Source organism: Serinus canaria, chromosome 14 (genome assembly GCF_022539315.1).
Source record: "Serinus canaria isolate serCan28SL12 chromosome 14, serCan2020, whole genome shotgun sequence".
NCBI lineage: Eukaryota > Metazoa > Chordata > Aves > Passeriformes > Fringillidae > Serinus > Serinus canaria.
In genome coordinates, this window is record NC_066328.1 from 1,986,724 (window position 1) to 2,012,919 (window position 26,196).

General features: G+C 45.9%; 1 protein-coding gene across 1 annotated transcript in view; it reads right to left on the minus strand.

Annotated features, from left to right (window-relative positions):
• The window catches only part of DNAAF8 (dynein axonemal assembly factor 8), a 92,143-nt gene that overhangs the window by 52,527 nt on the left and 13,420 nt on the right, over positions 1-26,196 (minus strand). Inside the window, exons 9-12 of the mRNA XM_050980275.1 lie at positions 25,936-26,095; positions 12,045-12,236; positions 9,479-9,634; positions 4,253-4,447 (exon numbers count right to left, since the gene is read on the minus strand). Of these exons, the coding sequence (XP_050836232.1) occupies positions 4,253-4,447; positions 9,479-9,634; positions 12,045-12,236; positions 25,936-26,095 (703 nt within the window). The remainder of the gene's footprint in view (positions 1-4,252; positions 4,448-9,478; positions 9,635-12,044; positions 12,237-25,935; positions 26,096-26,196) is intronic.

Here is a 26,196-nt window from a genome sequence, read left to right on the forward strand (position 1 = left end):
TGTGCCTTCATCTTTGTGCCAGCTCTGGTAGACATCAGTGTAGTCCTTCCTCCTTCTAAAGGTTAGGGGGTTTTATTTACAAATGCCAGTGGCTGCCTGAACTCCTGGCTCCATGAAAATAAATGCCAGACTCCAGCAGGATTGAGCCAGGGCCAGGATGTCACCTTCTGCCTCCTGAAGATACAGCCATGCAGCTATTCTGGGCTGCAGCTATGGATTGTTTTCTGTAAATGTAAACAGATGGAGTCCCAGGACAAACATTCCTCCCCCAGACAAGCCTTATCCATGTGGAATCTCCAGCCAGGTGTGCTCTCACCCAAGCTGCTGGTACAATGTGAGCTGCCTGCACTGCACACTCAGGCTGCCAGTGCCTTTCCACTGATAAAGAGAAGCCACAGGCAAGGTTTGAAAGCAAAGGCCAGGGTGAACCTGTCCTTTTGAAGGTCCTGCTTTACAGCTTCAGCCTGGATGTCCCAGAGCTGAGGGCTGGCCCCATGGCTGGCACTGCCAGTGCTGCAGGACTCACCCTGCCACATCTGCTTTGGGTGAGCCCATGTGGAGGAGCTGCCCTGGGTGTTTTATCCCTCCCTAATGCCCAGTTCAGCTGCACAACAATCAGATCTTTCAAGCTTTGGAGGAGGAAAGCACAACCCTGGGCTGTGAACTGAAGCTGGGAGCTCACAGCAATGTGGGGAACTAAATCTGGGAGCTGAGCAAATTCTCCAGGGAGCTCAGGCAGCATTTCCATCCCCAAACATGGCCCAGCTTGGGTGCTGCTCACACAGCATGAAATGAGGGAGAACACATGGGGGCAATAACCCCAAATCAAACCATAACTGCCCCAGCACAGGCACTGAAGCACAGCAAAGGCCAGGTGCTGCAGCTGGGGATGTATGAAAGGCAGTGCCCACACAGCCACTGCAGGGTTGGGTGAAAGGCTGGTGTGGTGATGAGCAGCAGCTCCCTGAGCATGCCTCCCTCAGCACTGAAATTAAAATTTTTTACAGCAAAAGACAGTGGAAGATGCTGGAGGCAACTCAGCAGGGCCAAGGCCATGGTGCTTGTCAATGAAATAATGTCACAGCACTCAGAGCCCAGAGAGCTCAGTGTTCTCACTGAGCTCATCTCAAACACAGACTCACAGATCTGAAAGATCCTCTGCAAGTGCCTCCCACTGCCTCTTCAGAGGCTGCACACAGAGCTTGGGAATCTCAGCTCTAAATCTGTGCCTCAAGTACACAGAGCAACAAGTGCTGCATCTGGGGCTGCTTTCTTTTCTTTGGGGATTTCAAACTCCAGCTCTTCATGTATCCAACATGGTTATTTCAGAATGTGAAATAAAGTATGCAACTTTCAAAGCTTCTGTGTGAGAGAGCTCCTATGGCAACACAGTTAACATCAACTCCAGCAGGGAAAGCCCAGAAATCTGAAATTCCACATGAAAGAACTGCTCTACTTTCTGCCAGCCCCCTGCCACACATCAGCCTTGCTGTTAGGTCAGTCTTGTGCTGCTGGGCATTTTCAGAAGGCCTGGGTTACAATTCAAACTCCCTGGACCCAGTTCTGGGATTCTTATCTACAATTTGCCAGAAAAAAAAATTTAAAAAAAAAATGGAGCTTTGCTTAAGCAAAAAGTAAGGAGGAAACTTTGTGTAGATCTGCCCTTAATCACTGCTACTTGAAATCCCCACACAAACTTTGTGTCAGAGCAGGGAAGCTACTAAAGGAGCAGCACAAGGGGAACTGATCAACAGGAAGTGCAATAAAATCAATTTTCTGGGACTTAAAGCAAAAAAAATCTCCTTCACCGTGACTTAGGGATGACTGTGAACAGAGGAGGAGGGATGGAGGTTCCCCTTCTTCCTTAAAAGCTCCCTGGAAATGCTGCTGTGCCCTGACTCTGTCCTGGCAGGCACCTGCACAGGCTGGGAGTTCAAGGAGATGCTCTGGAAGATGACCATCAAACCTGAACCTTTTGGGCAAATGTCCCAATGTCCAGAAAAACTCAGGGAGAGGAAAAGAACCCCAGGATGGAGCAAAGAGGCTGGGGAAAAGCAGCATCAACACTTGCTCTGTGTGTGCAGTCTGTATCCCTAAGGTGAATGTTTGCATCCTGAGGCTTAGCAGCAGAAGTACTTTTATTTTATGCTAAAATGAAGAAATCCTCTTTCTGCTGACAGGGGACCTTGCAGTTAGCAGCTTCCACAGGGATGTTGTCACTCCCAGCCCAAGCTGGGCTTTAATGACTGCATTGTGAGCTGCTGCTCCTATCAGCAGTGAATTGCTGCAGGTTAATAGGCTCATTGCACAGCACTCATAAAAATGCCTCCAAAAACCAGCACAGGCAAAGCAATCTGTTTGAGGTCCAGAACAAGCAGAAAATCCAGCAGACAAATTGACTGAAAACAAGACATTGGCTCATGCACTAACAAACAAAAAGCATAAAGGTTATTACAATTACTGCTGGCAATTGCTCCCCAGATCACACACAGAGCTTCTCAGTACACAACAGCTTCCCTCTCCCTGCATTTCTACCCATTTTTTTCCACCATCCTGCCAGGATTTCTCTCTCAGACCCTGATCTACCTGGAGCAAAAGCAGGGATTCACTCACTGCATGCTCCTCCACCACGTGGGCACAGCTTCTTTGGGCTGCTCAGTTTTGTACACACTGCCTCAAAACAAATACAAACGTACAAAAAGCAAAGCATGGATCACTGGCCTTGCACCAAACCTCTGGACCAAAGAAGTTAAAAGAAGATGATACTGAGTTTTTTATGCAGCACTTTTTGGTTGTATTTTAATGACATTTGGGAACATTCTCAGTTGGTGGCACTTTGCAAAGCTCCAGGGCAGACATCAGGGTGAGCTGCTGCCTGCTGAGAGAGTGGCTCATTGAGCCCAGCTTTGGAAATCAGCACTGCTGCCTAACCAGCTATGAAAATGGGGCTGCTCCACCCTGGTAGTGCCCAAGGCCAGGCTGGGCAGGGCTTGGAGCAGCCTGGGACAGTGGGAGGACTGGAACAGGATGGGCTTTAAGGTCCCTCCCAACCCAAGCCATGCTGTGATTCCATAACTCTGTGAAAAAGCCACAACACACAGTGGTCTCAGCCTCACTCAGGCCTGGGGGGCACAGAGCACTTGAACTTGGGAAGAGAATGTGGTTTTTAAACTGACATCATGTTTTCCATGGCATGAAGGCAAAGATCCACCCCCAGAAATTGCCTGCTATCTTGCTGTTCAATTCCTAATGATTTATAATTCCTCTAATAAGGGATTTGCATAAAAGCCCTGGCTGTTTTAAATGCTGCCTTATTTTATGCCTTAAAAGCATAGAGCAGATTTATCTTTTATGAGTAGTCAGACTCTTTATGGCTCTTGCTTCTGCTTGAAAGCCACAGTGACTGCAAATCAACAACACTAAGCCTCCTTTTCCTGCACACAAGTGGGATAAACCTTTAGGCAAATTGCTAAGTGCACTGCTAAACCCCTAAGCTTTCATGGCATTGATTCTCACAGAGTCATAGTAATCCCCAAATCTGGTTGAAATGGCAGAAAAGTTCTCATGTTACATCATTTTTAAAATTAAAACTTCATTGTGAACAAGAATTGCAGGCTTTGCCATTCCCTGGAATTGTGTCTCAAGGATTTTGTTCATCTACAAATATTGGGAAAAGACCACAATTGTCCAAAGGCTGGTGCTGCTGTGGGAAAGAAATAAACAAAAGATTCCCTCAAAAGGTACAGAAATCAGGTGATATTCAGTGCTGCTTTGAAAACCCACTCTAAGTATTTACACCAAGGTAGGAAAGGGTGATAAAGGCCTAGAAGCAGCATTGGGTGCCCTTAAGGAATAAATTCCTCCAATTAGAATAAGGAATTCTTGTAACATTTCATTGGTGGAATATTTGTAATGGAGCACTTGCTAATCTGACTGAAGTGAAAGGTTAATTATTATTCTGCTTCTGGACAGCAGGGAGTACTCCTGCAAACATTTCAAGGCAGGCAAGAGATTGAAAGCACTTGGTCTGGAGAGGTGCTATGTCCTTGGAGCTCCCACTTCCCTGGAAATCCACAGATATTAAAATCACAGAACTGAATCACAGAATATTCTAATATTAGTAGCATTTGTTTTCAAACTCTGTTTAAATCCTTTGCTAAAGCAAATGGGAATATCTGTTAACACTGGAAAAACAACTTTTACTGGACCTGATCAAAAAATTACCAGAAGTCCAAGCACCTGTGTACAGTACCTGAGGGTCAGGATTAACAGCAGTGATGTTACTGAGCAGGACAGAGGGAATTGCAGGAACAAGTGGGCACAGCTGCTTTTGGAAGTGTCTGGCCAGTTCATCTCTCCACCAGATAAGATCTGGAAGCCATGTAGAGGTCAGAAAAGCAGAAATCTTCTGGTAAAAGCTGGATGTTCCCTGGAGATGTTGTGCAGCCTGCAAGGACCCAGTGGTTAAAAAGCTTTGGTGATGGTTTCAGAAACTCTGTCTGTACCTTGCACCTGCAGCAGCTCCTCCTCTGCCCACCCCAGACCCCAGTTCCACCCAGCTGCCCTCAGATGCTCCAAACCAACCCCTGGTGTGACACCCTGCACCTCCCAAACCACTGCACCCTTCATCCATCTCATGCCATCCATCAGCTCACAAACCCTGCTCTAGAGCAGATCCCAGCACCCTCAGATGGGGAGAAAAGCCCATAAACAGGACCATGAGCCAGCCCAACACAATGAGACATTAACTTCCAAAGACTTTCTCAGGGATATAAATGCAAACAGGTGTTAGTGCCCCATCCCTGGAAGTGCTCAGTGCCAGGGTGCAGAGAGCACTGGGCAGTCTGGTCCAGTGCAAGCTGTCTCTGCCCATGGTAGAGGGTTGGAATTAGATGACCTTTAAGGTCCCCTTCCAACCCAAACCTTTCTGGTTTTTTAAAATATCAAGGCTAATGTTAATACTGATACATTAATATTGAATACTGCACTGCTAAACTACAGTTTTCCATCATTTGACCTCCCCTCTAAACCTCATTGTTCCTCAGGTTGATTCTTAATTAGCAGAACTTTCAGAGAATAAAACCAGTGACCTCAAGGAGACCCAATTAGAAATTAACAGACTCAACAACTGTGCAGAACATCTTCTCTCCAGCAGTTACTCAGAGGGAAGTGAAAGAACTGGTGCAGCCTCACCTCAGGTCTGGGGCAGGTGTGGGTGCCACAATATCAGAAGGATCTAAAGCAGTTGCAGAGTGTCCAGAGGAGGGACCTGGGCATGGGGAGGGTCTGAGGAGCAGCTGAGGCACTTGGATTGTTCAGCTGGAGAAGGAGACTGAGGGCAGAGCTCAGGGGGGGCTGCAGCTCCTCCCAAGGGGCAGCTCTGATCTCTGGGAAAGGGACAGGGAATGGCTGGAGCTGGGCAGGGCAGGCTCAGGCTGGATTTTGGGAAAGGTTCTTCCCCCAGAGAGTGTTGGCACTGCCCAGGCTGCCCAGGGAATGGGCACAGCCCCGAGGCTGCCAGAGCTCCAGGAGGGCTTGGGCAGCACTACCAGGGATGCCCAGGGTGGGATTGCTGGGGGGTCTGTGCCAGGGCTTGGACTGGATGATCCTTTAGGGATCCTCCCCACTCAGGATATTCCATTATTCTGTGATTATTGCACCTAAAAAGTGAGGCTCAAAGAGGAAAACCCCAAATCAAAGGACAGAGATTGGGAGCTCCTCTGAGCCACCAGAGAATGAAGTGATGGAGGGGCACAGAGAGGAGCCCCAGAGCTGCACACAGCCCTGCCAGTGGGATAACTGGGAATGCCTGGCAGAGAGCAGAGGCTGCACAAATCTAATTCCCATGAACAAATCGAATTCCCATCAGACATGGAACTGCAGCCTGCCCATCAGCACACAGGGATCGCTGGAGGTGAGTGTTTTGGCATTTCTTCTCACAACAAGAAACCAAGACCAGGCAGGAATTCTGAGATCTGCCTCACTTCTAGCAGCTGTTCGGAGGAGGACAGAAATAAAATCACCCCCCAAAAAGCTGATAAAAATGAGAAGAAACATAGCAGAACCACTGGATATAGGAATGGCTGCCATTCCAGTTGAATAAGCCAAAAGACCTCTTGATGTGCAAAGACCAGGAGCTTTTGCCTGGAGAAGCCACTATTACAATTCTATTTGTAACTATTAGACCTTGGGGCAGAGAACCAGAATGTGATAAATAATCAAAGATACACAGATGACAGTGAAGTGGCCAGTAATTAAGAAATTGATGGCTCAGAGCCCCCTTTTGGGGCTGGAAATGGACTCTGGGCTCTACACATTACTATTAAAATATCATTTGTCATCATGGTTAACATTTACAGATACTGGGTCTTTTTGTATAATCCAAAAAAAGTAGCTTAAGGTCTCCCTAAATTCTTATAGCAAACAGATGCAACAAAGTACCTGGAAATGCAATTATATTTTAAAGGTAAGGCCTGAAAAGTGTCTTTTTGTGCCCACAGGAGACAACTGGAACAAGAACCAGTAAGTGCCCCAACAGGATGTTGTTTTTCAATTCAGCCACTGAAACTTGCACATTGACAGGACAGTGAGAGACTGAGAGCTGCAGAGTGAAGAGTAAAGTCCACATTTCTCTCCACAGCAGCTGAAGCTGCCCAAGGGCAGGAACAGAGAGTTGCTGTCATTTTCCTTGTCTCTGCTGGGGCTGACATCCCAACTTGTGTTGTTCCTCCCAGCTCTGATCTCTGCTGGGGAAAGCAGCAGCTCTACAAATGCCTCGGGAAAGAAAGATTGACACAAGTCAGTGCTACCACAAAGAGCCTCTAATGAGGCACAGGAAATCTAAGTCCTGCTTGGAAGAGCTGCCCAGCCCCTGAAATGTCACTGCTGTGCAACAGAGCTGAGCTCAGAAGTTTTTCATGATCAGGGTGGGCAGGCCCTGGCACAGGGTGTCCCGAGCAGCTGTGGCTGCCCCTGGACCCCTGGAAGTGTCCAAGGCCAGGCTGGACAGGGCTTGGAGCAGCCTGGGATGGTGGAAGGTTGTTGTTCACAGTGTGAACTGGCAACTTCCACATTAATAAATTTTGCAAAAGACTTTCACCATGAATGCATTTCCACAAGAGTTACTAACAATTTACAACAAAGACAAGACTTTCTAAGTAGAGACCACGACAGTAAGAGAATTCTTTGACTTTCAGTTTTATCAACTATCATCTCAGCAAATTGTAATGAAGAGCTGCTGATTTCAGCTGTTACTTACAATCCTCCAATGGTAATTCAACCAAAACCAACAAGGGCTATTGCTATTGCATTACCAGTGAGTATAAATAAGCAAGTTGTATATTGAGAAATGCCTGTTAAGAGTTTTAGCCCAGTGCCTAATGTCCTTCAGATAAAACATGTCCTTTAGATAAAATATTCTTTAAGAATTCTTTACAAGTTCATTTCTCACATTAGGTGTCCCAGCTTCTTGCAGGGATTTGGAGTGGATGGCCTTGAATGGCCCTTTCTGTGATTCCACGAGAAAGACTGGAAAAACTGCACAGTTTGTTCCACCAGGATGTGATTTAACCCTTCCCAGCCACAACCAAGCACTCAGGGCAGCCTGAGCCCACAGCTCCAAAGTTCATTCTGTTCTGTAACCCTGGGGAAATATTTTGAGCATAATCACTGCTCAATAATTTTGGTGCTTTGGCCAAGCCCTCAGCTGGGACCAGCAGAGAGCAGGTCAGGCTCTGTCCCTCAATTCTCTTTGCTCCACAGAGGAAACACCTTGAATTCATATAAGAATTTAGGGAGAATTTATAAGAATTTAGGGAGACCTTAAGCTACTTTTTTTGGATTATACAAAAAAGACCCAGTATCTGTAAATGTTAACCATGATGACAAATGATATTTTAAGAGTAATGTGTAGAGCCCAGAGTCCATTTCCAGCCCCAAAAGGGGGCTCTGAGCCATCAATTTCTTAATTACTGGCCACTTCACTCTCATCTGTGTATCTTTGATTATTTATCACATTCTCGTTGAATTCAGTTGCCAACACCAAGTCCTTGTCCAGCCCAGCAGAGCCTGGTCTCATCAGCCTCTGCCCAGGGCTGCTCAATCACTAGTGGAAAAGCTGCTCATTGTTTTGGGCTGGGCTTTTTTTAATCATGACATTTGCTTCCAGCATCCATTATTTATTTTCAGGAGCACTGGAACCACAGTTGTGAAACTCCAGGTTTTATGATACAACCTGGGAAATTCAATTTTTGCTGCTCTCAGGCAGCAGCTGCAAGTGAAGGGGATGCTGAAATGTGTTTTAAAACCATGTTCACACATCCTGATCTATTTAGGCTCCCTATGCTGTGGCCAGCAGGTATAATACAACCTGGGGATGAAGCAGGCAAAACCAGAGTAGAAAACCCACTACCAGCTCACTCAAGCCACAAAAGTTGCTTTGAGCCACCTGAGAGGAGCTCAGCAGCCTCAGCAGAGCACAGGGCAGCACCTCCAGGGCTCCTCAGCCACAGGACAGTAATTCAAGCAAGTGGCTCTCAGCAGATCTGGGGGACACAGGGATTGCTGCTCCCCACATGCACCTGGCCACAGTGCTCAGGTAAAACAGGTATTTACACCAGGCAAGAGGAACAATACTACCTAAAAAGCTGTCTCCAGAAAAGAAACAGGTACAAGATGCTTGAGCCTGTATCAAATCAGCTCTGTGAAAGACACAACCAACACAGCAGAGCCCAGAGCTGCAGTTTCACAGCTCTGTGCTCAGAACAGGAGTTAATATCACGTCTTACATCACATGTGCCAACCCCAGCCTGTGTGCAGGACCTGCCAGCTTTATTGCACAGCTCAGGATATGGGGCCCACCAAAACTGAGGGCACAGGTTCCTGTCCTGCTTCCAGGCCTCAGCTCCTGGCACTCAAATAAAAATAATTCCTCCTCCTGGGCCACATTCTTCACATGGTTAAAATAAAGGAGGAAAAACCAGAACAGATGCCAAAAGATGTGTCTCCTCCACTGCAGATCAATTTCTGCAGTGTGAGGTTACAGCTAATGAGCAATTGACAAAAAGTGATGCCACAGAGAGCTGGTTTCTGGTCTGCACATAACCTAAATGCAGCATTGCTGGATGATGCTCTTTTCTGACTCAGAGATGGGGCAATTGAGAGGCATTTCAAAGACTTTGATTCTATTTTCAGTCTCATGTGAAGGGTGAGCCAATGCAGATGTGAACATTCCCTCCATCACAGTGAGATGCCATAACCTAACTGCAGCACAAGTGAGGACAGCTTGGCTTGGTAATCAGCTGGAAAAGCAATCCCTCAGTTCCACAGCACTTGGCTGCTCCCCCACCCCAGTCTGGGCAGCTCTTCCACTGCTCTGTCCTGCCCTGCTGGGATCTGAGCTTGGGCTGGCACATCCAGGCCTGGTGCTCAGTGCAGAGCAGTGCCTGTACAACTACCAGGTGTAAATGCTGCTACTCACTCCTGCCTCGTGGCTTTGGGGGCAGCTCTGGCCTGAAGGTTCCTCTGGTGCCACCAGGCAGGCGTAGAGGGCCAAGCCTTCCTCTCTCCAGGCCTGCTGCAGCCCCACCACCTCAAATGGAGCTTTGGGGCCATCCTTCCTCTTCACAGGAGGCACCTGGAAATCCATTGGAACACAATTCCATTTTTAGATGGACTGAAAAAAAACCCTTTATCTCGCTCTGTTGCTTTTGAGTAGAGCCCCACAACAACCCAGGGAGAACTCTGCTTTGATTAGTAGATTAGCTGTGGTTTAGCCAGTAGAAAAATCAATAAAGACCAAATTAAATTGGAATAACACGTTGCTTTTGATAAGCCATAGGATTTATTTTCACAATGAGGACTTGCAAGCTCTGACTTCCACCAGTTTCACTGTGTGGAAGCAGGAATTCACATTATTTCCCTGCTCCAGCAGGGGTGAGCACAGAGCTCCTGCCAAGGCTGCCCAGAATGTTCCTGTCTCAGCAGCACCGTGTGTGCCCTGATCAGTGACACTGAGATCAATCCAATCCCAGCTCCAAATCAATGCAGAGGGATGATGCCATGCCAAGGGGCTGCTGCAGGCTTCCCTAAGAACCCACACTAACAACCAAACCTCAGCAATCCCCAGACTGTGAATCCCCTTTTAGTCAGGCTGAGGTGGTTTCTTTTTCATTGATTTTTAATTTTTTTTTTGTGCACATGTATGTGGGAGGCAAACATTCTATTTTCCAGTTCATAGATCAGATTTAAACCAGAAAGGGTAAAAAGGGACTTCTGCAACCCCAAGACATAAATTATTGTTGTGAATATAAGTTTAGATCCAAGGAGAAGGTTCCAGAAGAACAGACCATGCCCTCCTCTTTAGCTTGCTCAAAGTCAGATAAAACATAATCCACTTTAACAGGCAGAATACATGAAAATCTTGATCATAAGTTAGAAAAGAGAGAGAAGAGACACTTGAAACAGCCTGGGATGCTGCAAACTGTCCAGGGCAGCTGGTGAAAAGGGGCAGAAAACTCTGGGAAAGCCAGACACAGCAAAGCCAGGAGAAAGGAAAAGCAGAGGTACCTGATCCAGAACATGATCTGGATGGAGAGAAAGGCAAGTCTGAGCTACAGGACTGTAATTCCCTGCCAGGGCTCTGGTGGATACAGAAGCTCCAAGTCTTGTTCTCCTGGTTTGTACCACCACCAGTCTCTAGGAGCATTATCATCTCTATTTACTGCATTTACAGGGAGATAAAGGCCTTTAAAAATGTGTTTTTAACACAGGGCCAGGCTGGATTTTCAATCTGCTGCACAGCTCAGCTGGATCACTGAAAACACCAGCACCAAGTCCTCCACTGGATTCCCATGGGGAATCCAGGGGACCACTGCTCCCAGCTGGCAGCATCCAGCACATCTCCAATGGAATCAGCAAGGAAATGCTGATTTACCCAAGCCAGTCCATGGAATTGCATGGATTTCCAGATGAGAATTTGGTCTAAAATTACCTCAACATTTCCTCAACTCTTTCAGTGAAAGAAATGCAAATTCCTTCATTGCTATCCAACAGCCATTTCAGAGCCTTTGTAGAATAAACTGGTGGATTTTACCCCAGTTTTTCTTGGGCATAAAATCCATCTGAACATCTGAGCCTACATCCAGCAGAGTGACACAGCCCTGGACACTGAGGAACCCTTTCAGGCTCAGAGAGAACTGCTACAAGTCAGAGCTCAGTTGGGTTTTTTTAATGGTAATAACACAAGGGAAGAGAGCTCACAGTGCAGCTGGTCTGAAAGGAAAATTCAGGATGAGTCTGAAAGGAAAATTCAGGATGCAGGGCTGTTCCAGTGGCAATTTTCATTAGCACTGAACTAACACTAAAGAATGTTAGCAATGTTTTAATGCAAGCACGAACATCATTAACAATTAATTGTGTTTAAGTGGAGTTTAAGTGATTTGAAAGCCTGGCTGCTCAGGGTGAAATCTACCTTGACTGTGTGGATCAGTATTGGTATCCCAGAGTCTTCCCCAGGGAAAGGAATAAGGCCACTGAGCAGGGTGGGAAGGAAAATACACATTGGGGAGGAAAAATACTCTCTTTACCCTAGAGAATAAAGGGAATGGGAAGGAGGATTGGGTGGTTTCTTTAGAGGAGAAAAACATGTGAACCAAAGGACAATTAAGGAGCCCCTCATTTGTTCACAGCACTCTTGACCATCAGGAAGGGTCTGTTCTTATCTAGAGCAGTGAAAATCAGGAGCCTGTGTCCACTGCCAAGGACAAAGCCTAACAGCCAGCAGTCACTTTCAGCAACTGAAAATCTGGCTCAACAACCTTTCACCTCCTCAGAAACTCCAGACACAACCCAGCTCCACCGACTCCAGCAAGACTTTTATTTACGGAGTCTGAGGTGAATTAAAACATAATTTCCACTTTGTTCAGCCACTGTTTTGTAGCTTTTGAGGGGACAAAAGGAGATTTCAAGAGTGATTATGTATTCACTGCAGGTCTGAACACAGCGCTCATCACCCAGAGCCTTTAGTGGCAGGTCACAGCACTCACCAGGGACAGCAGCCACGCCACGAGGGCCTGGTAGATGTTGGCTGCTCCCAGCACCTTGTCAGGCACCTGCCCCTCACACTGATCCGTGGCCACTTGGCCACAACTTGCCAGCCAAATGGTCAGCAGCAGCAGCTCCTTTTTCACACTGCAGGATCCAGGCAACGTGGCAATAGCTGGCAAAAAAGAGGCTTCCTGTCCAAAAAAAGATCGTATGAAAATGAAAGTCACTTGGATGACTGGAAGTGTATTCATCATCAGGAATTAATTACATTCATTGCCATCACAGGAGGGGCATTTAACACCCAGAAAGCATTTATCAAAGAGGGAGAACGAGCCATAAAAGCCAGGTTGTTCCATCAGTGACACCTGCCTGAGCACTGCAGGTTTGCTTGGACAGCTGTCACCTGGGTCCTCATTTAGTCACACACTGCCTGGTGAATGGTTACACAGTCACAGCTGGAAAAGTGGGACTGAATTTATTCTGTATTCAAGGCTCAGTGGTTGGGGCTTTTTTTAATCACTGAAAAGCCCTCAAACAAGCCTGATAGTGTGAAAATTCATTTATTTTCTGCTTCATCTAACATCCCTCATTTCAGAGATGAGGTCACAGTTAAGGGAACTCACCTCTTTCTTTACCTCAGCATTGATAGTTGGTTATTTAGGATGCAAATTCCCTCTCCTTTAAGAGAACTGTTCAAGACACAACTTCAAGCTTGAACTGTGGACTTGCAGTTTTTTGTCCTTCCACAGATGCTGCAGCTGCAATTATTGGCTGTCTTCTTCTTCCTATCTATATTAAACTTGCTGCCCCTGACACTTCTTTGGTAAATTAACCAGTCCCTAAAATCCCAAAGATTCTCCAGTACTGCTCCTCAATAGTTACCATCACAGAATCATGGAAGGGTTTGGCTTGGAAGGGGCCTTAAAACTCATCTTCTTCCACCCCCTCCCACAGGCAGGGACAACTTCCACTGGACCAGGCTGCTCCAAGCCCAATCCAGCCTGGCTTCATGTTTTCAGTTGCTCCATGTAGCCCATAATGAGGATTTCTGCCCACACCTCTACAGTGAATGAACCTTAATTTGACTTACCTGAATTTACTCTGAAAGCAAAGTAAGCTAAATCCAATTACATTCACTTTAATTCTGAATTAAAATGTCCAAAAGTGTGTTTCACAACTAATCCACTTGACAAGTTAATGTAGCTTGACTTTTGTGCTGATCCTCAGAACAGACAACTTCTTAAAATGGTTTAATAAGGACTCAAACTAAAGCAGCTCTACTGTGTCACCCAGTGTTTTGTACCAAATAAACCTGGAAATTAGTAATAAAGGCAAAACAGCCATGCAAATGTGGGTGATGCTGCAGATTTGGATTCATTCATGTCCTGGGGTGCCAACAGAATTCCTCAGGGCTTTGACCCCTCCACTGAAATCCCCTGAGGAAGAGACCTTGGGAGAAACTCTGGGACCATGAGGGAAAAGTGACCTTCTGCTATACACCCTGTGCTGGAGAAAGGATTCTTCCCTCCTCCCTCAGCAAGGGTGTGGGGATCAGCTTAAGAGCTGATGACATAAACAGGATCTATAAGTAATGTTTCAGCAGGAAATCTCCAACTATTCCAAACTTCCTTGGCCCAGTGGATTTTCTGACCAAAATCTGATCACTTTACTCATTAAGGTCCTTCCTGACTGTAGTTCTGGTGAAGGTTGGACCTTCCCTCTCCTCCCTCTGGCAGCCTCCTCACCCCAACAAGAATCTAAGTGTAGAGCTTGAATAACTTCTGAAATATTAAGACTAATGAACAAAAAATGAGCTAATCCAGTTTAATTCTGAGCAAGAACAGCTGAAGAAAGATACAAGGGGTGCTTTCAGGGTATGGCTTCCCACAGCACTGCCCAGTTTACCCCAGTCTGCAGAGGAGAGTTCAATCTGCCCATGTTACACTGGCTTTTATTTGTGAAGCATTAGGTTATAAAAAGTCTAAAATTACTCAAATGCTGGGCTATTTTTGGTTGCTCTGGCTGGAATTGTGCTGTCACTCAGAGATAGGCTTGCAACTGATTGCAGTCAAGTGCCAACAATTACCAAAGAGTAAATAAGATAAAATTTCCTATTCCCAAATTCTTGCTATTTTATTTTGCAATTACAGTTTATGTCATTACAAGTTCCAGCTCTTCAGCTCAGTTTCCCAATCCCCCTCCATCCCCAGCTCTGGCCTTTTTAACCCCACTCTCACATAAGACCAGTGCAAGGAGGGGCAGCAACCACAGTCAAACATCCATGATAATCCCAAAGGAAGCTACTAGTCATTAAAAACTCATTTTAAAAAGTGGCAATTTACCTCCATATTATTATTATTTTAAACCAGAGCTGTTTATGATAACAGCAAGCGAAGGCCTGGTGGGCACAAGATTGCCAGCCAAGATTAAGATCACTTTATTTCTAATAAAACAGCTCAGAGTGGTTAAATGATGCTTTGTTGATGCTTTTTAAAAGAGTAGTTAACATTACTCTTCCTACACATCCATCTTAGATTGGACAAAGATTTTCAAAGACTGGGAAACATTAATGCCAAAGCTGTGAGAGGCTGGAATGACCAAGTTTAGGAGAACTTCACAAAGAGTTCCCAGCAGAATCAACACATCCAGTCCAAGGAGTTGCCCCAGTGGCAGGATAGGCCAAGGAAAAACCAATTTTTACTTTAATAGACACAGTCTCTCCCTTTGAGGTAAATAAAACTATTTCCCTCCCAGCACCTTTTGCAACACTAACATGGAAGCAAGGCAGCGTGTTCCATCCAAACACCCTCCCTGCTCCACTGGACAGACCCTGCACAGCAAAAGCCCCATCCAAACATCCCCTGCTTGGAAAAGAAGAGAGGTTAAACCCACCCAATCTCTTCCTTTGTCACAGAGGGGTGAGTGAGGGGCAAGGGGAGGAAAAGCAAGACTGTCACTCTCATTGGCTGGAGGCTTAATCAAAATAATTGTTTTCAGCCCTGTCTAAATTTATCCCCCTATGTCATCTGCACCCTAGCTTGGATCCCAGATTTAAGAGGCAATCCCTGATGAATGGCAAATTACTGACTGCAGAACTCTTTTGCCAAAGGATGCATCTGCTGTGGGTTTGTAAATGTGAGCTGATTTCTAAGTGCTGGAGCAGCTCAAGCTCATTTCTCTAATGAACCTTCCCCTCTCATTGCACAGCTGCTCTGGCATTCCATGTTCTGCTCTGCCCTGTTCAGAGCTCGTGGTACAGGACATAACCATGAGGATTGTCTGGTTATATCCCCATTTTCCACACAGTCACGTGGGAAATGCTGGATTTTTAGGACATATTTCACAATTCTGGCCATCTAAAGCAAAGCAGATTATCACTATTCCATGGCTTCTAAAAATTCTTGCATTAGATGAAGACATATTGGAAATGTCAAGTGTTTGTTCATTTTCATTCTGTGGGGAAGGAAAAATGATGACAATGCCATCTGTTAGATGATTTGAAACTCCACATTAAAGTGTGGAATAAACCCTGAAACCATTGAAAAAACTGCTTTATCACTGCAAAGTGGGAGCAAGGGGTGAGAATGAGGAGAGGATCTGCAGTTCCTGCATGCCACTGGCAGAACACTCTGGAATTAGAAAGTTGGCTTTTCCTGACAAAAAGGAGAGTACAACTGATGTTTAATGGTCTGAATGGTCTTTTTGTAAATGCATTTCTGTAGCAGAGTCACTCAGTGGCACCACTGCCTTTCTGAGCATCATGCTGAGGTTATGGATCTGAAAAACATGATGGGGGCAAGATGGCATTGAAATTTCTGATGTGGATGAGGCTCAGATTGCTCAAATGGAGGAATTATGGTGCTCCAAAGCAGATAACTCTGCCAAGGGAGGCTGCAGGGATTCAGGGAGCTGTGTAATGGAGCATTATTTGCTCTGATCTCCATTGCTTTCATTCACTTAGGGCACTTCAGATCATGAGAATTTAAGTTAAAAATATAATAATAAACAAAATGTCTTTGCTGACAGTTTTCTTGTGCTGGACAATTATTCTTAGTCTTGGGTATGAAGAGTAAAACCTCTTAACTTGACTAAGGGAATTCTCAGCTGCTTCACTGGAGTTAATGGCTCATCTATCAAAGATGTGGATAAATCTGGTCCATAGCATTTGTTAGCAGAGAGATGCTGTGGAATCACACAGGATCAAAATATTTTTGGTCCAAATTCAACAAATTAAAAAATCAATTCAAATAATCTGTAAAAAACAGCTTTTTTCTTTTTAAATATAATTTCTTCTTTATTTTTTAGAAGTAGGAAAATTTTCTTTAAAAGGCTCAGCTCAGGTAAACACTGACCTGAGAATTGCATTAAAATTTAAACCAAAGCAACACTGAATCTTATTTGAGTTTGTTTGCTTTCCAAGCCATAATCATTACAAATGAGAAGTGCCTTTTCCATGATTGGTGTTTACACTCCAGTAACACTTGGAGAGGCTCAGAAGGATTCCCAGCCTCATTGTGCTGGTGTTCTGAGCACATGTAACAAAAAGTTCCTCCTCTAATGAGTTTATACTCCTGGTTAATGAGAAGCAGCTGAAATGAGTAAAGGAAGTTTAATTACTTACACATTTCATGTGAGCACAAGACTGGGAATGGGGAACTTGTGCCTCAGTCCTGGCTCTGGAATGAAGTATTTCTCTGTGGAACTGTAAAGTGAGGATAATATTTCCTTATCCTGGTCCCTGTCTAGCTGGATTAATTATAAAGACTCTGTAAAGTGCTCTGAAGAGGAAGAGTGTAAGATAATCAACAAACTTTCAAAGTTAACCTCTGTTCCCTTTCCTAATCCTCTCAGCCCCCTCAGCATGATCCTATCTGCATCTTCCACTTGTTCTTCAAAGGATTCCAGCCTGCCTCACACATGAAATGTGCCAGCACTTCCAGACCCTCCCAGGGAAGGGAATTGCACCTGCTCATCTGGAAATGCTGGGACAGAGCATGGAATTGGTGCTCAGCCATCTGAAATCTAGGCTGCCATTTGGCACCTGCTCCAAGCTGGGTTTAAATCCTATGGGAATGGCTCTGCTGGGATACTCCAGGAGATTCCCAGGGGGTTGGAATGAGAGAATCTTTAAGGTCCCTTCCTGCCCAAACCATTTGGGATTGGTTCTGTGATTCACCACATATTTATCACCTTGGGGAAAGCCTCATTTTTTCTTCCCATCTATTTATCTTTTTAGTTATCATTTCCCATGATAGTCTATGGAAATCCCCAAAGAAATAAAGGAAAATAAAGGGTCTGGGGGAGGAAACTCTGCTCAGCTGCTTTATCAGGAAGTCTTAGCAGAACTAAAGTGGCTTGTTCTACAGACTGGCAGCTTCCAATTAAAATGGACTGTATCCAGTTTGTCACAGGCTCTGTGCTCTTCCCTCCAGCTATAAAACACGCTCCAGACAACCCTTCAGACCTGTGAGATAGGGGCTTTGTGATCCTGAGAACTGCTAAGTGCTTACAGTGCTCCCTGAAGCTGGTGGGAACTTCAGGTGCTTGGCACAGAGCTGGGCAGGGCTCTGTGTTTGCAAAATAAAAATAACTGCACGATTCTTCCACTCCGTAAGCTCAGATAAAGCCCTGAATTCCATTCCCTGCCACTGAGAATAATGCCCCATAATGAGTATTTGTGGAATGATGTGTTTACAAATTGTGACCAAGCTTATCCCCCTGTGTGCTGAGATTTGGAACATGAGCCCAGCCTAAGTCAATGCTGAACAAGAAGGCATGATGAAAACCAGGAGTGTAATTTAAATCCTGCAGTTCCTTTAACAGACAAGCCTGTACATCTCCTTGGAACAACAGAGGGGTAGGTTCAGCCTCCTTTCATCTACAAATAGCATCAGTGATCACAGCCCTGAGGTAAGGCCAGGAGTTGGGAATTCTATTTTGATTCCAAGAGAGAGAATCACAGCACAAAGTGTTTGTTTCTCTGGTAATTAAACGTGACTGGCACTTGTTCAGAGCCACTGCAAACCCAGGGCAGCCTGGCACACTGCAGGACCTGAGGAGACAAAAAGCCCAGAAATGGTTTTGTGTCCTCCTGCCCTCTCTGGGATAAGAAATAGAATTTGGCTCATGGACATTTTACATTATTGTCTTCAAGTTTAATGTGAACATCCCACTAATGTGAATGGAGGAGTATTCAGGACCTCTACTGGCAGCAAGCTCATGCATGGAATCCTAGAAACTCTGCTCCTTTTCCTTGTATTAACCTTTCCCTTAAGCAACAGCAACCAATGTTCCCATCTGTCAAACTCAGGCAGGAGTGTATTGAGGAATAAGCCTAAACTCATTTTAATCACTTCCAAGATATGCTAAGAACCATAAAGGATTAAATATCTCACATAATCCTGGGGTCTTTCCAAACGGCAGTCAGAGAAACAGCACTGCAAGATCTCGCTGCTTTGTGACTCCCTGGCTCTTCAATTTCTCCCACAGCTGGAAAAAGCACAGACCTGGGAGCCATCAGAGTGCCTCTCCAGGTTCACATGGAAGGGTCTCCACGGTCTTTTGGTGACCCTGTTGCATTCAGCACAGGTGAATTTCCAGGCTCTGAGCATTTCTACAGCAATTTGGCTGAAAAACCTCTTAAAGCAGCCAAAGGTTATGAAAGCAGCTTTACTGTGTGGCTCTTGGACCTGCTGTGGTACTGTGAGCTGAACTGGGGAGAGGAGCCACGAGTACAACCTGCCCTAAGAGTGCCTGGGCACTTCCATAACATTCCTGACTCTGGGAGCACAGAATTCACAGAATGAATTCACAGAATGACCAGGTTGGAAGAGACCTGTAAGATCATTGAGTCCAAGCCATGCCCTAACACCTAAATTAAACCATCAAGTGCCACATCCAGTCTTTTTTAATTCATCCACAGAGAGCAAACTCCTTCTGTGTGGAGGGAGGTGTTTGTAACACAGACAGGTCAGGCCTGGACCCTCTGCTTGCCTCTTAAGGCAGATCCTCAGGTCAGATCTGTGCCATGCTGAGCCTCAGGTCCTGGGATTTGTGCCCACAGCCAGGGACAGCAGGAAGCAGCTACTCCACCAAAGTGCTGTGCCAGCAATCCCCTCGTTTGCTTTCCCTGGCACCATGTGGGAAGATGAAGAGGAGGCCAGAAACACAGGCTCTGTGCCAGCTGCCAGCCACCCATGCTAGAAAAACATTTCCTTGGGATCTTCCATCTATTCCAAATGCTGGGCTGGTGGCACAAACAGGAATCTTGGCCTCCTGTCTCTGTGTGCTAAGTTTAACTCCATCTCTAATTGCCTTAGTTTATTTTTAAGCCTTTCTTGAGTCGAGGCAGAGGGTTCATTAAGTACAAGAGATTTTAATCTTGTTTCAGGAACTCATTAAATGCCTGGCAGGAAAAAAAAAGGAGGAATTCAGGGGCCATCTGGTGGCTGTTGGGCACAGCCTTGGCATCAGCCCAACAGGGAGAGCACCTGGAGCCAGGCAAACCCCAAACTCAGCTTTGGTGTCTGAAAAACATTACTGTAGGAAATATTTGGTGATTTTTACAACAAATGGAGTTTTTAAAAGCTATATTAAAGTAACAGTAAGGGCTAAATGCTGTTGTAATTATATTCACACAGATGAAGTTGCTTTGGCCCAGGGTCAAGGGAAACATTTGATCACAGGTGATTTGTATTACCTGGATTACTTTGGAGTAACACAGATATAGAAAAATTCAACAATTGTGTAACAAAATTGTTATAATCATAGAAGGATTTTATGGGTTTCCTCAGCTTCTCCAAATATATGTACTGCACCACATTTTGGGGGATAAATTTGCATTTCTGTAAGGAAGTGGCACAAAATCTATTCCTTCATGAGTGGTTGATCAGGCCTGTGTCCATTCTCTAAGTGGAGACGTTAATTTGACTTTCTTACAGTCCTTTTCCTTTATCCATTTTCCACCCAGCAATAAAAGTGGTGTATTTTTAAATAGTGCTGAGGCCATCATCTCAGCTCAGTCATGTGGGCAGCTCCAGTGGAGCTGGGGAGGTGCCCAAGTGCCCTGGCCCAGCAGGTGAAGTGCTGGGTTGGGATGCAAGGATCCTCAACGTCCTTGAACAACCCAGAGCTGGAAGAAAAGGGCAATTTCCAATGCTGATGTCAGCACCATTGCCTCAAAAAGATCAAAACACCCATGGAACAGCAATGGCAATCACAGGCACCTATTTAAGGAAGACAGGTAAAGAATCAAAAGCATTTCACTGACAATTTGCAGATCAAGGCACCTCCTACTTAAAAATAACTTCTGGGGCCAGTAACTGAACTAAAAATACTTTACAAGTTTTGGAAATCAATCCCTACTTTCAGGCAGACTGTGCTGACACAGGGTAACTGTCCCAGTAGCAGAATGTCCAGCACTTCAGCACCACTCTGGATGGTAAATACGGATTTTGTCAGGGATTTTCCCCTAAAGAAATATGGGATCAAAGAGAGAACAAGAGAGAACAAGACCATCAAAGAGAGAACAAGACCATCAAAGGGCAAGGAAGGATTTGACCATGATATATTGGTAATTTTATCTTCCAGTAATTTTATCTTCCAGTTTGTAAAAACACTGATATTTTAAAACACTGAGACACAGAATAAACCATTTTCCATCCATTCTGGGAACACAACAAAAATAAGCTTAAATTGGAGAGAGAATAATTTAAATTAGACTTAATGAAAAGCTTTACAACTCTAGGGATAATTAAACAGCAACATGTACTACCTGGGACTCAAAGAATCCTCACCATTGAAGATTTCAAGACCAAGTTCTATAAAGAATTAATTTTGTTGCAATACAAGTGGAACATCTTGTGGTTGAGAATTCTCCCTGACACCAGTGAGCTGAGTCAACAGGGTGTTAACATAAAGAACCTGCTGATTTTGACAAAAAGGTGATGGAGCCTGTGTTTACAAGATGGAAAGGAAAGTACCCACATCATCTATTTGTTAAGGTAGAATGACTCTTTGTGCCTGGATGTTTTTGTTGTGTAAGGCAGCTGTAAGGCTAAGCTGCAATGAGATGAGGATCATGGTAATATAATTACTAATACAAGGTTAGCCCAAGTGATTGTGAATGCCAGGAAAAATGAGATGCCTCAGTGTGAGTCAACACATTCATTTCCCAACCACCCTGGCTGTGTAAGGGAGATAAAACTGTTTATGAGGGGCTGGTTACAAGGTGGCTCCTAATAGCTCTCCAACAACATTATCCTGTTCTGCCATATCATGATAAAGCAATAAATGCAGAATCAAGCTGAAGCCCTGCTGAAAACACCCACTTTTTTCCAATAACAAAAGAGATGAGTACAAGCTAAATTCTAGTTGTTCTGTGTGAAATGAATTCCAGGGCTGGATGGGCCATGCAGGGTTTGGCTGCTGTGTTCAAGGCCAGGTCTGGCACAAGCTCAGGTGTTTCACCTCACATGGAGCTGCTGGAAAAGGAGCTCTGGGAAGCTGCTCTTCAGCAGAGACATTTCCCTTGATCCTGGACAAGCTGCAGAGCAGCTCCACCTCTGCCTGGTCTCACCCCCTCACCTGCATTGCCCCTGTTCTGATTTTGTGGCTCCAGCTCAGCCCTGTTCCATCACTCCAGACCCCCTGGGTGATCACTGGGCTGCCCCTGGGTCCTGCCCCTGCCTTGGCTTTCTGCCCTTCATCTTGCCCTTCCTCATTCCCACCCATTTGCCAACTGGCCACCCTCACTGGAGCTGCTCTGCTGCTCCTTTGGACTGTGGCACTGCCCTCCCTGCCCTGCCTGCCTTGCTCTCAGCTGCACATCCTGCTTTGTCTGCCCCAAAGGCTTCCCACTGCCAGAGGGCACGTGAGATGGGATACTGGGGAGAAATTCTTCCTGTGAGGGTGGGGAGGCTCTGGCACAGGGTGCCCCTGGATCCCTGGCAGTGTCCAAGGCCAGCCTGGGATAGTGGAAGGTGTCCCTGCCCAGGGCAGGGATGGGACAGGATGGGATTTAAGGTCCCTTCCCATTCCAGTCTGGGATCCTGTGATATCCTTAGAATTATCTGCTTGTGCTGCTCCTGACACAAAACTCAGCTCTGAGTGTGGCAAAAGTTACCACCATTATCTGGATCCCACCTAATGGGAATGGGACAGAAAACAGCACCAGCACCAAGTTACTGATCATAACAAGCAAGATGAATGAAGTGACAGAGCAAACCCATTTCATTTTACAGCCTCCATTTAACTGCTTTACATCCTGTGAGCATTCCTTCTGTCTCCCTCATCAATAACACTGCTCACATCACGAAACAAACCCTGTGCTGTTCCTCTAAACTCCTAATTCAGCCTGACCCTACAGTGAGGATCACAGCACCACTCTGCTGGCTTTCACAGAACTCCAGGTGCTTGCATCAGTTCTGAATCAGATTTAAAGGTTAGAATATGGTTGAGGCCAAATTTCAGAAGAGATCAACTCATACCAGTCTTAAATTTGGGTGGGGCAGAGAAGGAAAATAAAAAAACAACCAAACAAATGAAGCCAAAGCACAGCATTAAAAAACAGGTTCTTCCCTGCATTATTTTTAAAACCAAGAAGTGAACCAGACTGCCCAAGTATTCACACAGCTCCAGACACGGACCTGACAGGCAGAATCCTTAGAAGGAACCCACTGATTTCCCAGGGAATTGGCACCTGCATGTCTTGAAACTCCACTGGATCTCAGCCCCTTCTCCAGCAGCTGAAGTGCCCCTGGAAGTGAATTCTCAGTCTCTCAAGTTACCTCTCCCCAACCCTGACTCTCAGAGTGAAGCTGAAGACAGAGTTTGACTGAACTGGGTTAAGAAAAAGGAGACAGCACATTAAATCTGCTTTTACATTTTAGAAAAGAACTCTAATGTAACCCTAATGCAGCTTTTTAAATTTCCTTTGCCAGTCTTTCCCAGCACCTCAGCTACAGTAATTGCAGAGTTTCTAAACTTTCCCTCTGATTATTATTCAATTCAATTATTTATGTACATTATAAATGGTCAGAAGAATTCTGGAAACTGTGACAAGTGTTCCAGATCTGAGCATCCATCACTGCCAAAACAAAGGACTTACCAAACAAATTTGCAAGTGTGCTACTCTGTCAAACACTGGGGCTTGTTCTTTGAATATACATGTTTATATATAGATATTAGATATTTTCACTGAGACATAGCTGCCAAATTACAGGGGCTTTTAGTTTTAAATGTCAAAACAGTCAAAATTTTCTGTGTTCTTAAAAAAAGAAAGAAAATAAAACCCTATTCAAATTCAAAGGGGAAAAGTGCTGTTATCAAAGCAGATTTCAAGTAATCTTATAAAGGACTGCTGTATTTGATAGATGATGTTGATACATTTTTAGTCTTAATTTTAATAATGAATATCCCTGAATAAGAACTTAGAGCAGAGTTGCCCAGATAACATGGTTATTATGGGGTGTGCTGATTTCCTTTTTCCATTGGTGCATTGGGAGGTCAGGCAGGTCCCCTGGAGCAGGCTGGCACTTAGTTTGGGATCATGGAATGGGTTGGGTGGGAAGGACAATGAAGATCCTCTCATCTTCCCCCCTGCCATGGGCAGGGACACCTTTCACCATCCCAGGCTGCTCCAACCTGGCCTTGGACACTGCCAGGGATCCAGGGGCAGCCACAGCTGCTCTGTGCCAGGGCCTCCCCACCCTCAAAGGGGAGAATTTGTTCCCAAAATCCCACCTTAACCCTGCCCTGTGTCCTCTCTTGTCTGTAACAAGCCCCTGTCCCTCATTCTGGGCACTGGAGCAGTTTGCACAGGCAGCAGGAGCCTGGGCTGGTGAGAAATGCCCCTGTCCCTGCTGCCACAACTGGAACATCTTCCCATCCCTTAGGAGAACATTTACAGCTCCAGTTCCAGCACAGATCCACCCTGAGCTCTGCTCCAGACAAAGCATATCTCCAAGCCCATCCTCATTTCATTGGCATCAGCACAGCAGATATGGGAAATGACCAAACACAGGGTAATTCTGCATTGTCTGGTGCATTGTCAGGAAGGAGAGAACAAGGCCCACGTGGATTTCTGAGGAGCAAGAGAGTGTCTGCATCTTAATAAGGGCTAACTGGAAGAGGGTGGTACCTGCCAAAGCCAGGGAGGAGCACATCCAAAGGATCCACAACCTTTACACTCCAAAGCAGAGCTAAGGGTGCTGCGCTCTCCTTGTCAAAGCAGGCTGGCAGAGGGAAACTCAGCTGGGAGCTTTTTAGTCCTTTACTCCTCCTCACTGACTAATCCAGTGCTAAATAAAAGGAGCTTTCATATCTCCACAACCACAGCAGTCCATCTACAAAACAAACCTAAACAGTCCAGCCCCAAATCTAGGGCTGTGAAGTCTTTCAACTTTTGTACAAAAGAGCTTTGTTATTGGCATTAGCCCAGAGAATCATTATGGTGGATTCATGGTGGTTCTGCAGTTTCTCACCTCCTCTGACCTTCTCACCTGGCCTTGTGCTCAGCAGAATCAGTGCATGGATGAAGCAGGACTGCTTGTCATAGAGTCATGGAATGGGCTGGGAGTGATCCTACAGCTCATCTCATTCCAACCCCTCTGCTTACGACAGGGACAGAGAGAAATCTTCTGAGGAGTAACAGCAGCCCTGTCCCCCAAGCCATAGTTAGGCTTTGGCTAAAATCAGGATCATTTCATACCCCCTTCACCAGGAGTAAAACTTATCCACTAAATCCACAGTCCTCAGAACCCATCCACCAAAGTGAACTATAAAGCTGCTGGGGGCAGACAACAGGACTCAGCAGAGACAGTAAAAATATTGCACTTTTTTAGGAAAAGTTATTAAAAATCATGTGGGAGACTCTGGCTGCTGTGAAATAGATGACACTGATCCACTGATTCTAGCAAGCCCTGACAGGTCAGAACTGGAGAGCAGCTGCTTGAGGAGCTCTCCCTGCACAGGAAGGTGGGGAATTCTTCTCCCTTAGTGTGAGAGAAGAGCTGTAGGGCTGCTCCTCTCCTCAGCTAATGGTGCTGCATAACAAACAGATTTGAAGCAATGCAACAAAAGTGACATTTTGCTCCCAGCTGCCCCTGGCAGGGAGCCCCTGTGCCGTAGGCTGGGGACTGTGTGTTCTGTCCCCATCTGTCAGAGCTGGGGCAGTTCTCTACTGTTCATGGGACAGTTTTTTCTTTATCTCTCCCACAGCCCATCCTCCCTGCAGGAGATCTCTGCTCTCCATGGCCACTGAGTGTCCCTGCAGGGCTGATCAAATCCCACCATCCCATGGGGAGATGCTCTGCCCAGGGGAGGAGCCAAGCATTCCTACCTGGATCCAATCTGCCCTGGGAACAGCACAGCAGCCTTTGCCCACTGCATTCCCAGAGGAGCAGCTTTCTGCTGCCCTGCATTCCCAGAGGGAGAGCAGGCCCATCTCCAGCAGCCCTGGAGCTGCAGAGGAAAACTCCCCCCTTGTGCAGGATCCCTGCTCCAGCAGAACCACAGCTGGCACTGCAGGAGGGCTGAGCCCCCCTGGGATGGGACTGTGCCACCACCCTGAGCCACCCTGGGATGGGACTGTGCCACCACCCTGAGCCACCCTGGGATGGGACTGTGCCACCACCCTGACACACAGGGGGTCAGGGCCTGCTCTCACTCTGGCAGTGCTTTGTTTTGTATTACTCCATCTTTATTTTATTTTCTTCCCTAGTAAAGAACTGTTATTCCTATTCCCATATCTTTGCCTGAGAGCCCCTTAATTTAAAAATTATGATAATTCAAAGGGACAGGGTTTACATTTCCCATTTCAAGGGAGGCTCCTGCCTTCCTTAGCAAAAACCAGGATGCCCTGCCAGGCCCAGCCCACCCTGAGGCACTGACCCTGTGGAACAGGAGTGGGGTGTTCTCTGCCATGGGCTGCTTCCCCCACACCGAGCGCTGAGGCTGCCACTGCTGCAGCTGCTCCTGCAATCTGCATCTCCTCTGCCTCTCCTTCATCTCCTCTTCCTTTTGCGATAGCTCTCTGTCACTTCCTTCTCTCCTGGAAAATACACAGATTAAGCTTTTCACTTGGGGGGAAAAAGCCACTTGTTCATCTGGTTTGCACTTCTTTTTTTCTCGTATTTACCCCACGCACTTGAG